The sequence below is a fragment of the Bubalus kerabau genome, chromosome 9 (genome assembly GCF_029407905.1).
Source record: "Bubalus kerabau isolate K-KA32 ecotype Philippines breed swamp buffalo chromosome 9, PCC_UOA_SB_1v2, whole genome shotgun sequence".
Lineage (NCBI taxonomy): Eukaryota > Metazoa > Chordata > Mammalia > Artiodactyla > Bovidae > Bubalus > Bubalus kerabau.
Window position 1 is genome coordinate 29,852,476 of NC_073632.1, and position 14,466 is coordinate 29,866,941.

The 14,466-nt window shown below is 35.2% G+C and overlaps 1 protein-coding gene across 4 annotated transcripts in view; it reads right to left on the bottom strand.

Moving 5' to 3' along the window:
* Positions 1-14,466, bottom strand: part of IBTK (inhibitor of Bruton tyrosine kinase) — a 94,189-nt gene that overhangs the window by 1,744 nt on the left and 77,979 nt on the right. For 2 of the 4 annotated variants that reach the window (XM_055534881.1, XM_055534880.1), the window contains exons 26-28: positions 10,803-10,952; positions 847-918; positions 319-451 (exon numbers count right to left, since the gene is read on the bottom strand). In XM_055534881.1, coding sequence (XP_055390856.1) covers positions 319-451; positions 847-918; positions 10,803-10,952 — 355 coding nt within the window. Of the gene's footprint in view, positions 1-318; positions 452-846; positions 919-3,699; positions 4,502-6,524; positions 9,864-10,802; positions 10,953-14,466 lie in introns of those variants that run through there. The other 2 variants (XM_055534882.1, XM_055534883.1) reach the window with 2 other exon arrangements.

Consider the following 14,466-nt stretch of genomic DNA (forward strand, 5'->3'; position numbering starts at 1 on the left):
TTCAAAAACTAAAACAGTCCAAAGCATCACCAGTGCTAAAAATATTAGCTTTACATAATTTTATTCTAAATTTATTATCCTGAATACCTTCAATTAATATTTGCTGAATGCTTCAGTTTTGTTTTACATTGCATTTACATTTTAATGTGCTAAATACATGCACCTCTGCAAAGCAAATAGAATTTTCTTAAGACCTAAGAATGAAATACAGTAACTAGTTCTTACCCTGAATTAAACCCAAAAAGGTTATCTTACCCTGAATTAAACCCAAAAAGGTTATCTTACCCTGAATTAAACCCAAAAAGGTACGTTACTTACCTGAATCAAAGCCAAGGGTTTCTCTCGGCTTCTGATAAGAGCTGCTTCCTGCTGTAGCTCTTCTTCTACGATAGACGCAAAAGTGACGGGTGCTACCACGGAAGGAGCGGTCAGTGAAGAAGACAGCCAGGGACTGAAAGAATAGGAATAATGAGCTTTCAGTCAGCTTGCCAAACTTTTGCACATAAAATCTCCCCTGAAATACTCTTTACCAGTGTCGCAGTGTCTCCTTGTGACCTATAACATAAGGGGACCTGGAAGCTTCTGCATTTAAACTTAACAGAATGACAAGGTGAGAAAGAGAAACAAGGAGAACTGATATTTTATTTGAATCAGTGCTGTAAGGTTTGGAGACACCAGAAAGTGGAATAGAGCAAAGCAATATAACTGAAAGATGACTCAAATTGTAGAGCAGAGAGTATTCAGATGATACATTTCTATTTGATACTATTCTCAGTTCTTAGTGTTCTCTCCCAGTGCCAAACTAAGTCTAGCTTTGAGGTCCCAAAGCTGATCAATTAACCTTACTTGGGACTGTCCGGAAGTGGTACATCTGAAATGTGGTTGCCTTCTCGTCCTGGGGAACCATGAGTAGAACATCTGCAAAACAAATGCCAAAACTGGAGATTAAAGCTTTTAGTAACATGAGTAAAACTGCTTATTAACAGAAATACAGGGGAGGAATTGCAAGGCTCTGACTCGAGACTAATTCATTTATGAAGTCAGACTTACCTTTGAAATTGTAAATAAAACAACAAAAATCTCTAGATAATTATAAAATTATGTGTATAAAATACCATGGGGGAAGATCTTACAAGATATGGGGTCTGTTCTTCAGAAACAGAGTAGCAGATGTAGAAAACAAACTTTATGGTTAGCAGGGGGGAAATGGGGTGGGTGAAGGACAAACTGGGAGATCGGGATTGATACCTACACTACTGCATATGAAAGAGATAACCAAGAAGGACTTACTGTGTAGCACAAGGAGCTTTACTCAATACTCTATAATGACCTATATGGGAAAGGAATCTAAAAGAGTGGGTATATGTACAACTGATTCACTTTGCCATATACCTGAACTAACCCAACACTAAATCAACTACACTCCCCAAAAAAGGTCTGTTTCTTTCTAATAACATTCACATAGCCAATTTATTATAAAAAACCGAACATTAGAAAATAGACAACTCTATGAAGAATGTTTTACATTAATAACATTTTATGAACAAAAGTGACAGATTAGCACGAAGTTTCAAAACATATAAAAACACGATAGTAGCCAAATTTTGTGTGACTATAATAGTATAAATACTGTGAGCAACAAAAATACAGAAAATGCTTTGATACCCCAGAGTTTATAGATAGGACAGAAATTTGTTTTATTCAAGTACAGATGACATTCAATGTTAATTACTGCTTACTGCTGTTCAGCAAACTGACTCAGTTATACGTATCTATACATTCCGTTCTTTAAAAACACTGTTTCCATTATGGTTTTTCACAGGACACTGAATAGTCTTCTGTGCTATACAGCAGGCCCTTGTTTATCCATTTCATATGTGAGAGCTTACATTTGCTAACCCCAACCTCCCACACCATCCTTCCCCCATCCCCTTTCTCCTTGGGAACCACAAGTTTGTTCTCTTATGTCTGAGAGTCTGTTTCTATTTCATGGATAGGTTCATTTCTCTAATAGTTTAGATTCCACATATAAGTGATACCATGATATTTCTCCTCTGTCTGATTTACTTTATGAGAATCTCTAGGTCCATCCATGTTGCCGCAAACAGTATTATTTCCTTCTTTTTTATGGCCGAGTAGAATTCGGTTGCATCTATGTACCTCATCTTCTTTACCCTTTCCTCTGTAGATGGACATTTAGGTTGCTTCCATGTCTCGGCTATTGTGCAGAGCGCTGCTAGGAGCAGAGGGGTGGCATGTATTTTTTTGAATTACAGTTTTGTTCAGATATGTGCCCAGGAGTGGGATTGCTGTGGTAATTCTACTTTCAGTTTGCTGAGGAACCTCAATACAGTGGCCACACCAACTTTCATTCCCACCAAAAGTGTAGGAGGATTTCCTTTATTCCACACCCTCTCCAGCATTTGTTATTTGTAGACTTTTTAATGAAGGCCATTCTGGCTGGTATGATGTGGCACCTCATTACAGTTTTTATTTGTATTTCTCTAATAATTAGCAGTATTGAGCATCCTTTTGTGTGCCTACTGGCCATCTGTATATCTTGCCCATTTTTATCTTGTTGAGTTTTATGAGTTGTTTATATATTTTGGAAATTAAGCCCTTGTCAGTTACCTAGTTTGCAAATATTTTCTCCCATTTCATAGGTGATCTTTTCATTTTGTTTATGGTTTTCTTTGCTGTGCATGAGGTTTATTTTTGTTTTTATTTCTACTGCTTTGGGAGACTGACCTAAGAAAACATTTGTATGTTTATGTCAGAGAATGTCTTGCTTAAGTTCTCTTCTAGGAGTTTTATGGTATAATGTCTTATGTTCAAGTCTTTAAGTCATTTTGAGTTTATTTTTGTGTATTTTTGTATATGGTGAGAAGGTGTGTTCTAACATCACTGATTCACATGTGGCTGATAGAACAGAAATTTAAAACACACTAAGAACTCACAAACTAGATGAGGAACCAAGATGTAAAATGACATAACAGAAAAGAATTTAAGAAAACAAACTTAAAGATCTACTGACTGTAAAGACTAAAACAACCAAATAGATTTGGTCATCTGAGAAGGCCTCACAGAGAAGACAATAAAAAGGGTAAAGAATGAGGGAGGTGAGAAGCATTCCTGTAAGGAGAAAAATGAATGAAGAAACAATGAGAGAGCCCTAGTTGTGGAATTTTATGCTTAGAAAGATATCTAGAAATTACTTAGATTAATCGATTGCCCTCTTTCAGCAATAAGCAAATGTAGGTCTAGATGGGCTTTACAACAGAAAGTCAAATAGAGCAAGAATAAATGGGGCCTAAAATACTGACTTTCTAATTCATTTATGCACATATTTATTGGGTATATGTCAGTACTATGGTACTGAAAATCAGGTTAAAACCTAGTTCTCTTCACTCTGGTAAAAGATTTTTATTTTATTTTATTTTTAAACTTTACATAATTGTATTAGTTTTGCCAAATATCAAAAAGGATCCACCACAGGTATACATGTGTTCCCCATCCTGAACCCTCCTCCCTCCTCCCTCCCCATACCATCCCTCTGGGTCGTCCCAGTGCACCAGCCCCAAGCATCCAGTATCGTATATCGAACCTGGACTGGCAACTCGTTTCATACATGATATTTTACATGTTTCAATGCCATTCTCCCAAATCTTCCCACCCTCTCCCTCTCCCACAGAGTCCATAGGACTGTTCTATACATCAGTGTCTCTTTTGCTGTCTCGTACACAGGGTTATTGTTACCATCTTTCTAAATTCCATATATATGCATTAGTATACTGTATTGGTGTTTTTCTTTCTGGCTTACTTCACTCTGTATAATAGGTAAAAGATTTTTTTAAAGGTATTTAAGTAATGATAAAGCAATGTGAGAGTAGATAATTGGTATTTACATCAATATGTACCACGTACTATGGATTCACAGGAGAAATTACATAATATGGAAAAGGGTATATACACTACTGGCTTCACTGAGGAAATGACATTAAAGCTGAGGAGAGTGGCACCGAGAAGGGGCTTGGTCATACAAATACCGGGAACACTTCAAGACTGTTGGCTTAAGTAAAGGTAGGTTGTTCTCTTCAATGAACTGAATGACTGGGTTAAGAGATTAAGAGGGAAATAAAGTTAAAATGAAACAGAAGGGTCAGAGTACAGATGCACTAAGAATTAAAATGTTTAAACCTGATGTGTGTGTGGGCAAACAAATTTACTGAGTCTATTTTCATATACATTATCTCATTTAATCTTTCTAATACTCTGAAGAACGCACCTATTGTTCCTATTATATTGATTAGGAAACTATTAAAAATACTCAAAGAATATTCAATAATTTGCCTGATTAGCAAGCTGGGTAAATGGTAAAGACAGAACTCAAATCCAGGCTTTTTTCACTCAAAATACAGAGTATTTTCCATACACTGTAGCACAGTCCATTACAAGGATCTTCTAATTCTTCAAGGATTGGTTCAAATATCACCTTTTCTCTCTGCAAACAGAACTGAATATAAGGACTAAAGTATCTTGTATAGGTCTTGTTAAAGCCAAGCAATCAGAACTTACTTAACATTATATAATTTATAAAGTACTATCATGAATTACCTGATATAATCCTTGTAACAAACCCATATGATAGGCATTACTGTTCTCATTTCAGAAAGGTTCACAGTGGACTGCTGTAAGAATTATACCCAACTCATATCTGTTTTGTAAGATGTTAGAATTGTTTTCATTAATGATTTTCCAATGGATAACGTCATTAATTATAAATTTACTCAAACATCTTTATCAAAATTTCATCTTAGAATGAAGTAAAACTGCTAAATAGAGCTATGACTAAACAAATACAAAACGAGTATAAGCTTTCCAATAATAAATAACAGCATTAAGCCTCAGGTATTTGCAGCATAGAAACAGACATCCCAACAGATAATCTTATAAAATTTAGCCTTCTGGAAATAAAAGCAACATAAAAGGGCTGGCTAAAATCTTTCAAAGATTTTTGTTCAAAGTGAAGAACATTAATCTTGCCAAATTTAGACTTCAAGAGAAAAACTTACTTTTTGCTCACATGGTTGACAATTATTAAAAATAATTTTGTATTATCGCAATTACAAAGATTTTATATAAAATTAGAGCTGATATAATTTTATCTCACATGTAGTTTTCCTTACTAATTAGAAATGCAAGATCACATTTTCTGCCTAGAAGCACGTAAGGGGGTATTTAAGTGAAAGGAAAATGAAGGAAAACACATTAAAATGAAAAAGAACACAGAAGTAACAATAAACAAACAAAAAGTGCATAAACCTCTCTTTTCACGTCAGTAAGTAACTTTGCCATTCTTTTATTAGCTCCCTAGCCTGGGGCTGGGGAATGATCACATTTTCTACAATTAAGACAAGAATGAAGACAAGAATGTATTTTTTGTGGAATGTCCTGAGATGAGCCCTCCATCCCTGCCACTGAGTCCCTAAAGTATTCCTGTCTTCTTGCTCTAATTCCCACTATTTCCTCTGTTTACACTGCCCTTTCTTCTCTCTTAAAAATCCCATAAATATATGGCCATTTGATCATGTTACATTAATATAAATAATCATTTAAATATATAGCCATAAATATAATGATCAAAATATTTGAGATTGAATAGGAAAAGTGTTTATGAACTAATGCTCAAACTTTTCCTCTTCAATAAAGTTTTTCTGGACAGCTCTAGCCCATGGTCATTTTCCCTTCTCTGAACCACTCATACAGCACATAGTCATATATTGCTGTGTGACTTCTTTAACACTGTTATATTACACTGTATTTTTGTTCTGTCAGTTAACTTCCATGTATGTGTATTTAGATTCACCAACCAGATTTCAAACATATTTCAGGCTGGGTCTGTGTATTATACTTTTATATATACACCCAGAGATGCCAGCAGAATATGTATATCAAGTGTCCCATAATCTGGTGAATTAATAAATATTCTACTTTATTATATTTTATCATTTCCTTAAATACCGCTCTCTTATAGTAACATATTTTCTATGATGAAATTAAAAATGAAATCAAAGCTCTTTTCTTTCTCAGTGACCAGAAGACAAAAAACTATTTAAAACATTAACTTCCACTTGCCAAACACCCAAGCTATGGATAGCAAGATACTATATCATACACTCCTCTAACTAAAATGTCTAAAGCACTATAACATCACATACCACTTTTCACAATTATAGCCTGGTGTTATAGCACACCCTAGCGATCAACTATGAAACCACACATCCTTAATATTTTAAAAGATAGAGAAAATTAGAAAATTTTAAAAATACATTCAATACTTAAAATGTAAAAATGTTACAAAACAATCTTAACATTCACACCTTGACATTTATACATCCAAGGCAAACAATACAGCTCATTACATTAAAAACAAATACTACTTGAAATAAGAGCAATTTTGTTTCATTTATTCTTGCCCTCATTCACCAGATGCTCACTGAACACCTACTACACACTAGGAAACATTCTAATCAGTGATAAGCAAAGGTCAATCTTCCTTGCTCTCACTGAACATACAGCTGAACACAGACATTAAAAGACTAGTATTTGAAAACACTGGGCTTCCCTGGTGGCTCAGTGGTAAAGAATCCGCCTGCCAATACAGGAGACAGACAGTTTGATCCCTGGGTCAGGAAGAGTCCCTGGAGGAGGAAATGGCAACCCACTCCAATATTCTTGCCTGGGAAATCCCATGGACACAGGAGCCTGGTGGGCTACAATCCATGGGGTCACAAAACAGTCAGACACGACTTAGCGACTAAACAACAATTCAAAAACAGTAAATAAAGAATCACCCCAACAGTAAGTTTACAACAGTTCTCATGTTATCCACAGGAATACATTCCTAGTCCCCTAGAGTGGATGCCTGAAACTGCGGATGGTACTGAGCCTGTGCACACTATGTTTTTTCCCTATACATACATACCTATGGTAAAGTTTAATTTCTGAATTAGGCACAGTAAGAAACTTACAACCATAAGAGAACAATTATATAACAATATAGTGTAATAGAAGTTATGTGAACGTGGTCTATGGCTCTTTCAAAGTATCTTACAGAAACATAATGCCTTTTACTTCTATGTTCTAAAGTATGACAGCAAAACTAGCATGAGTTTTTGCTTCTTTATAATTTCATGGGTAGAAGATTCACTTATAACATAATCTTAGCACCCTAAAGATACAATTATTTTTTCCCCCTCTCCTTATTAGGTTGAGAACTTTCCACTTTTTTTTTCCCCCCCACTTGAAGCTTTCATTTAAATGGCTTCTCTTTGGCATATTTGAATTGTCAACATCACTACTCCTGTGCTTTGGGGCTGTTATTAAGTAAAATAAAGATTCCTTGAACATAAGCATCCTGAAACCCCAACAACTGATCTGATAACTGAAATGGCTATTGAATGACTGATGGGCAGGGTATACTGGACAAAGGGAAGATTCATGTCCAGGTAAAATGGATCAGCTAAAACGGTCAGGATGGGGAGAGATTTCGTCACACTACTCAGAACAGTGCAGAATTTAAAACTGAAAACATTGTTTATTTCTGAAATTTTCCATTTAATATTTTCACACTACAGCTCACAGCAGGTAACCAAAACCATGTGAAGAAAACCACAGACAAGGGGGTACTACTCAAACTGTGGTAAATGTGATAAGTGACAAGAGCCATGAAGGCATGTAACAGGAAACTGACCCAGTAAAAGAAGTCAGGCTTCTTCCAAGAATTCAAGAAGCAAGTCAACAAGTCAAAAGGCAGTTAAGTGGGAAGAAGCAACTGGCATTTGAGAAACTACAAGGTCAAGGCTATAATACAGAGATCATGTTAAAAGCTAAAGAGGTTGACAGGAGCTAGACTGTATCAAGCCTTGAAGGCCATATAAGAATTCTAGCTTTTATCCTGCAAGGTAAGATTTGCATTTAAAAATACACAAACACTAGCCAAATATGCTATAGAGAAGGATAAAAGGCTATGGCAAGACTTGTTAGCAGGCTTACTCAGACGGCCCAGGTAAAAGATTAAAGTAGTCTAAATAAGGGTGGTGGCAGTGGAGATAGTTTAATACACAAATGGATATAATACTAGAGAGATATAACTGGCATGTCCTGACAGGCTGGATACTGCTGAGGACGATGGTCATGTAAAACTTGCGAATGACATTTACTGAGGAAATCAAGAATAGGCTGGGTTTGTGTTTTGGCTGTATTTTTGCTTTTACGAGAAGGCTATGAGGAAAATGTTCAATTTGGTTTGGGACATAAAAGTTTAAGGTATTTCTGAACATTCAAATAGGATGGCAATATCAAACAAGGCAGATGGAGACCTAAGTCTGAAGCTCAGATGCCAGATGTGGACAGGCAATTTGAGTCTTTCATGTATAGCTGATAATTGAACAGTGAAACTCATGAAAACACAGAACTTAAGTGAAATGAAAAGATAACCTATAAGTGAACTTCAAGTATGATGAGTCATATAAAAAGCCCATGGTGTTGGCAATATGGAGGCTACTTCCGAATTTATCCTGAACTGTTTCAATTTAGTTGTGGGACTGGAAGCCAGAATAAAAAGAAGTGGGCGATGACAGCTCTTTTGAGAAATCTGGCTGTGAAGGAAGCAGGGAATTGGGAACAATAGGACAATTCTAGAAGAAAGTGAGGAGGCTGAGTGAGGGATTGACTTCCCTCGCCACCCCCCACCCCCCGCCACTCCACATGTGAGACACCTGTGCATATTCAAAACCAAATGGGAAGAATCTACTTTAAAGGAAAACATTGATCCATAAGAAAAAGAAAGACAGTTAATAATTTAAGCCTTCATTAGTGGAACTGGGTTAAGATACAAGTACAGGTATAAATCGAACCCGTGTCTCTTATGTCTCCTGCATTAGCAGGCAGATTCTTTACTGCTGAGCCACCAGGGAAGCCCATAATGACTTATTAGAAGATCCTAATTGAAATAAATGGGCTCCCCTGGTGGTTCAGTGGTAAAGAATCCGCCTGCCGATGCAGGAGACGTGGATTCAATCCGTGGGTTGGGAAGACCCTCTGGAGGAGAGCGTGGCAATCCACTCCAGTATTCTTCCCTGGCAGACTACATACAGGCCATGGGGTCGCAAGAGTCAGACATGATTTAGGAACCAGACAACAGTGAAAATAAATACTATACAATTAAAATATGAGACATAAATTGAATATCAAGGCTGATAAACTTCCTCTTCATAATGTGTTGTCACTTTTGCGTAAAGGTTGGTCTCTTCTGTATGAGCAGGGACTATGTTAATTTTGTTCACCATTGTAACTGTACTATCCGCTATAATGTCTGATACACATCAGCTAATATTTGTTAATATTAAGATATCTTACATTGCACCCAATTTGTATTTATGAGCCTATCACAATAGCTTTAATATTCTCCCTTAATCATAGGTAAACATTATATAAACAGGTGTATCTGTTTTACACATTAGAGTTCGATTTAAGATTTTTGTTTTAAAATAACATTACACTGCCAAAAGTATTTGAAAAGTTAGAGACAGATCACGACTTCTTTAGATCCTTTCTAATCTGATTTTCTGTACTATAAGTAAAAGGCTCTAAAACTACAGTCATAAATATACATATCTGTAACAAGAAAGCCAGTTACAAAAACAACAAAACTATGTTTCAACAGTTCATCTAAACCTGCACTTTCCAGCGTTGTTAGAAGACTGACATTCCTCAGGAGCTGCTCACAGGACAGGTGAGGTGACAGTGAAGTAGTATGGCTCCAGACCCCTCTTCGCTCGGGTCAGGGAAGTTTATATTACCTGTTTGATATGTTATAATTGGACGAAAGATCTGATTTTTAAAAAGGAATTGGGGTGGGAGGGGAATCTGACAGTGAAAAACTGCTTAATCATTATGAAAAACAAAATTATTAATCTGGTCACAACTAACATTTTTAATTACATTTTTATTTTGTCTAAAACATTCTAGGGAGTATAATATATAGGAGATGTCATATTAGCAGAAATAAGGGAAAAAAGAAAACTCCATTTAGTCAACCTACTTGAAACAGTTTTTCCTTCCAACATTGTCCTATCTAATGCCCCAAGAATGTTTGTTCCCTTTTGAACAATAATTAAAAGAGAATTTAATCATGGTGGGGAAACTTTTTAAAAATACCACTTTTAATCTATGTTTAGGTTTTCATGTAGGCATTTATAATATGAAACATCTTTTCAAAATACATTGGACTTTGACAACCAGTATCACAAACAGCTACAGAAAAAGATGGAAATACCTAAACAGGCTCAAAAAACCTTGGATGCATCTCAAAATGTATGCTAAGTGAAAGAGATTTTTTTAAAAGCATGTGCTGAATGATTCCACTGATATAATAAAACAACAGAATATAAAAGTTAATCCATAATGACAGAATTCAGATTAGAGCTGCAAGAAGACAGGATGGGGAAGGACTGTAAAGGGGTATGGAGAAACGTCTGTGAATGGTGGTTAATAGTCAGCGACCTGAAGAACTGGTGATGATGGTTTCACAAAGGTATATATATGCCAAACTTCAAATTACATACTTTAAATATATATATTGTTTACTGTAAGCCAACTATCAAAATATATCTTAAAAATAAACATGTTAATTTTGAATGTAAAAAGAATGTATAAAACCTGCCTTATAAATTTTTAAAGATTATTTTAGAACATAGAACCACTATAAGAACATTTAAAGGTAGGAAAATGTTTATTACCTTACAACTTTTGGAGACTGGGAATTTTCAATCCCTTTAAAACAAACTTTTTTGACATGATCTCCTGATCTCTGGCCAGTAACAGATTTCTTTTCTTCTACTAAGAAATCCCGGAATGACTTGGATGAAACTGAATGTTGAGAAGATGCCCTGTAGAAAGACAACAAAGATCATGGAAAAATATTCATTTTTCTTAAAAGGCTGTTGCTGGAAGTGGCGAGGGGACAATGAAGTGAATATATACCAAAAATTTCAGCGATATAATTAGTTTTCAATGTGATGCTGGCTTTTTGCTGTCAATTACAGACTAATCAAAACTGTGATAAGAAAAAACAATCAATGGAGATATACATGGGTGATAGCCCAGATATTGAAATTAGCAATGCTCTTAAAAACAGCATTATAACTATGCTTCAGATAACAACAAAAAATATGGTTAGAATAAATAAGTAAGCTCAGCAGAGGAAAAGTGTCTATGAAAAAGAAGAAAACAGAAATTCAAAGACTTTAATATTCAACAACAAAATTCACTGGAGGGGTGAAACAGCAAGCCTGGAAAAGTCTAAACTTGAAGATAAATGTTTTCAATCTTTTCTTCTGATTAAAAAAGTTTTATTGATTTACGTCAGCCATGGTGACTTACAGTAATATTAAATGTAATTGGACACCCAGAAGGAAAGGAGATAGGGCAGATAAAAATATCCAAAGAATATTTGGATATTTAATATTTAATTTGGCCATCTTCAAATCTGGCGAAATCCATAATGTGACAGACTCAAGAATTTTAGCCAACCCCAAAGAAGAAAAACGTAAAAAAGAACATACTTATACACACAGTGGGCAAACTGCTAAAAACCAGAGATCAAAAAAGAAATCTTAAAAGCAGCTGCAGAAATCCAACACAGTATGAAAACACCTGGTTATTTACCAGAAATGAAAGTCAAAAGAGAGATGTCTTTAATGTGATGGGGGCGGGGGGTCCCCCCACTTAATTACATTAAAAAAAGCATTAATCAAGCTAAGCCATAATGGATTCCTGACCCAAAGGACCATAAACACTGGTTGTTTTAAGCTACTGTTTAAGGCAATTGGTTGCAAAGCGATAGATAATACAAGATAACAATTTCAAAGGACAATAAAGAAATATTATAAATAACTATGCAAATAAATTTGACAATTTATAAGAAATGGACATACCTTATCAAAGATAACAAAAAATAAAATAGAAAATCTGTATAGACCTGTATCTAAAAAACTGAATTAATCCCACCAGCTTTTTATTGTAGAAACTAACAAATTGATTCTAAAATTTATATGAGAATACAAAAACCTAGATTAGCCAATGCTGTCTTAAAAAAGAAATACAAAACTGGAAGAAGATAAAACAAGTTACTGTAATCAAGACAGTGTGGTATTGACATAATTATTAACAGATCAATGGAACAGATTAGAGAACTCAGTAACAGACCCTCATGTGATAGTTACTTTACTTTCAATAATGGAATTGCCAAAGCAAACAAGTGGGAAAAGTGTTTTTTTATAGAAGAAAATAAAAAGACCTTTATTTCACACCATACCCCCCAAATTATTTCAAGATGAATTACAGACCTAATGTAAAAGCTAAATGTCCTGGAAGAAAATTGAATTACAGACTTAACATAAAAGCTAAATGTCCCAAAAGAAAACAGATTATCTTTGTAACTTGGTGGCAAGCAAAGGTTTATTCGGACATAAGCAGCAATAACCATCAAATCAAGGAATGATAAATTAGACTTAACCAAATCAAAAACTTCTGCTCATTAGAAGATATCATTAAGAAAATAAAAAATATCTGTAAAACATACATCTGACAAAGAACTTTTTTTCTTTGGACAAGCCAAATCTAAGATTTATATAAATGTGGTCAAAATTAAAAATAGAAAAAAATAATTCTGAATAAAAACAAAATCAGAGAAACTGCACTATCTGATTTTAATATTTATAAAAAGTTATCATCAAGTCAGTCTATATGGGCATAAACACATGCATGTAAGTCACATGGAACTGAGTAGAGTCCAGAACTAGACCCACAAATACATGGTCAACCGAGTTCCACCAAAACTGCCAAGTAATAAAATAGAGCAAGGACGATCTTTTCAATAAGTTCTGCTGGAACAACTAGATATCTGCATGGGGAAATAAACAAAAACCTTGCCCTGTACCTTACCCACATACAAAGAGACACTTAATCACAAAAGCTAAACTAAGGAAACATCTACATCAAATCAAAAAATGTTTGTAACCTTAGTCAAAGACATGGAGATACTAATACCATCTCCCTCCTTATAAAGGTTGCTATGTGGATTGAATGTTAACTTATGGTCAAATATTTAACAGTACCTGATACACAGAAATGCTATGTAAGTATGTTACTATCCACAATTTTCACGGCATTTAACAAAATTTGCTTAAAGAAAACAAGACAATGAGAACACAAATTCTGATATGAAGAAATATAGTCAATTAACAGGCATAATATCTTTCCTTCCTAAAGTCTGATTTAGAAAAATTAATCCAGAAATGTAACTTTTTTGCTATTAATCCTGAACATCATTTTCAGAAATCCTTAATAAGTCAATATTATAAATAACAATATAAAAAATTTCTGAGTCAGATATTAATTTCATCTATTTTATTTCCTCAAAAAACAAAGTGAATACAAATGCTAACCAGTTAATTCCTCTCAAAACTAAATTCATACTTTGAAGAAACCATAAAATCCACACCAGACTAAATTCATGAACTATTTGGGGTTCCCCATAAAAGATCAGCAAAGCCTTCTAAAATCTATTATCTTATCTGAATTCAGGGATTCAGTTTAGTCTCTGAGTCATGTCCAACTCTTTGCGACCCCATAGACTGTAGCACACCAGGCTTCCCTGTCCATCACCAACTCCCGGAGCTTACTCAAACTCATGTTTATTGAGTCAGTGATATCATCCAACCATCTCATCCTCTGTCGTCCCCTTCTCTTTCTGCCTTCAATCCTTCCCAGCATCAGGGTATTTTCAAATGAGTCAGTTCTTTGAATCAGGTGGCCAAAGTATTGGAGTTTCAGCTTCAGCATCAGTCTTTCCAATAAATATTCAAGACTGATTTCCTTTAGGATGGACTGGCTGGATCTCCTTGCAGTCCAAGGGACTCAAGAGTCTTCTCCAACACCACACTTCAAAAGCATCAATTCTTCAGCACTCAGCTTTCTTTATGAACTCTCACTCTCACATCCATACATGACCACTGGAAAAACCATAGCTCTGACTAGACAGATCTTAGTTGGCAAAGTAATGTCTCTGCTTTTTAATATGCTGTCTAGGTTGGTCATAGCTTTTCTTCCAAGGAGCAAGCATCTTTTAATTTCATGGCTGCAGTCACCATCTGCAGTGATTTTGGAGCCCAAGAAAATAAAGTCTCTGTTTCCACTGTTTCCCCATGAAGTGATGGGACCAGATGCCATGATTTTAGTTTTCTGAATGTTGAGTTTTAAGCCAGCTTTTTCACTCTCCTCTTTCACTTTCAAGAGGCTCTTCCATTCCTCTTCATTTTCTGCCATAAGGGTGGTGTCATCTGCATATCTGAGGTTATTGATATTTCTCCCGGCAATCTTGATTACAGCTTGTGCTTCATC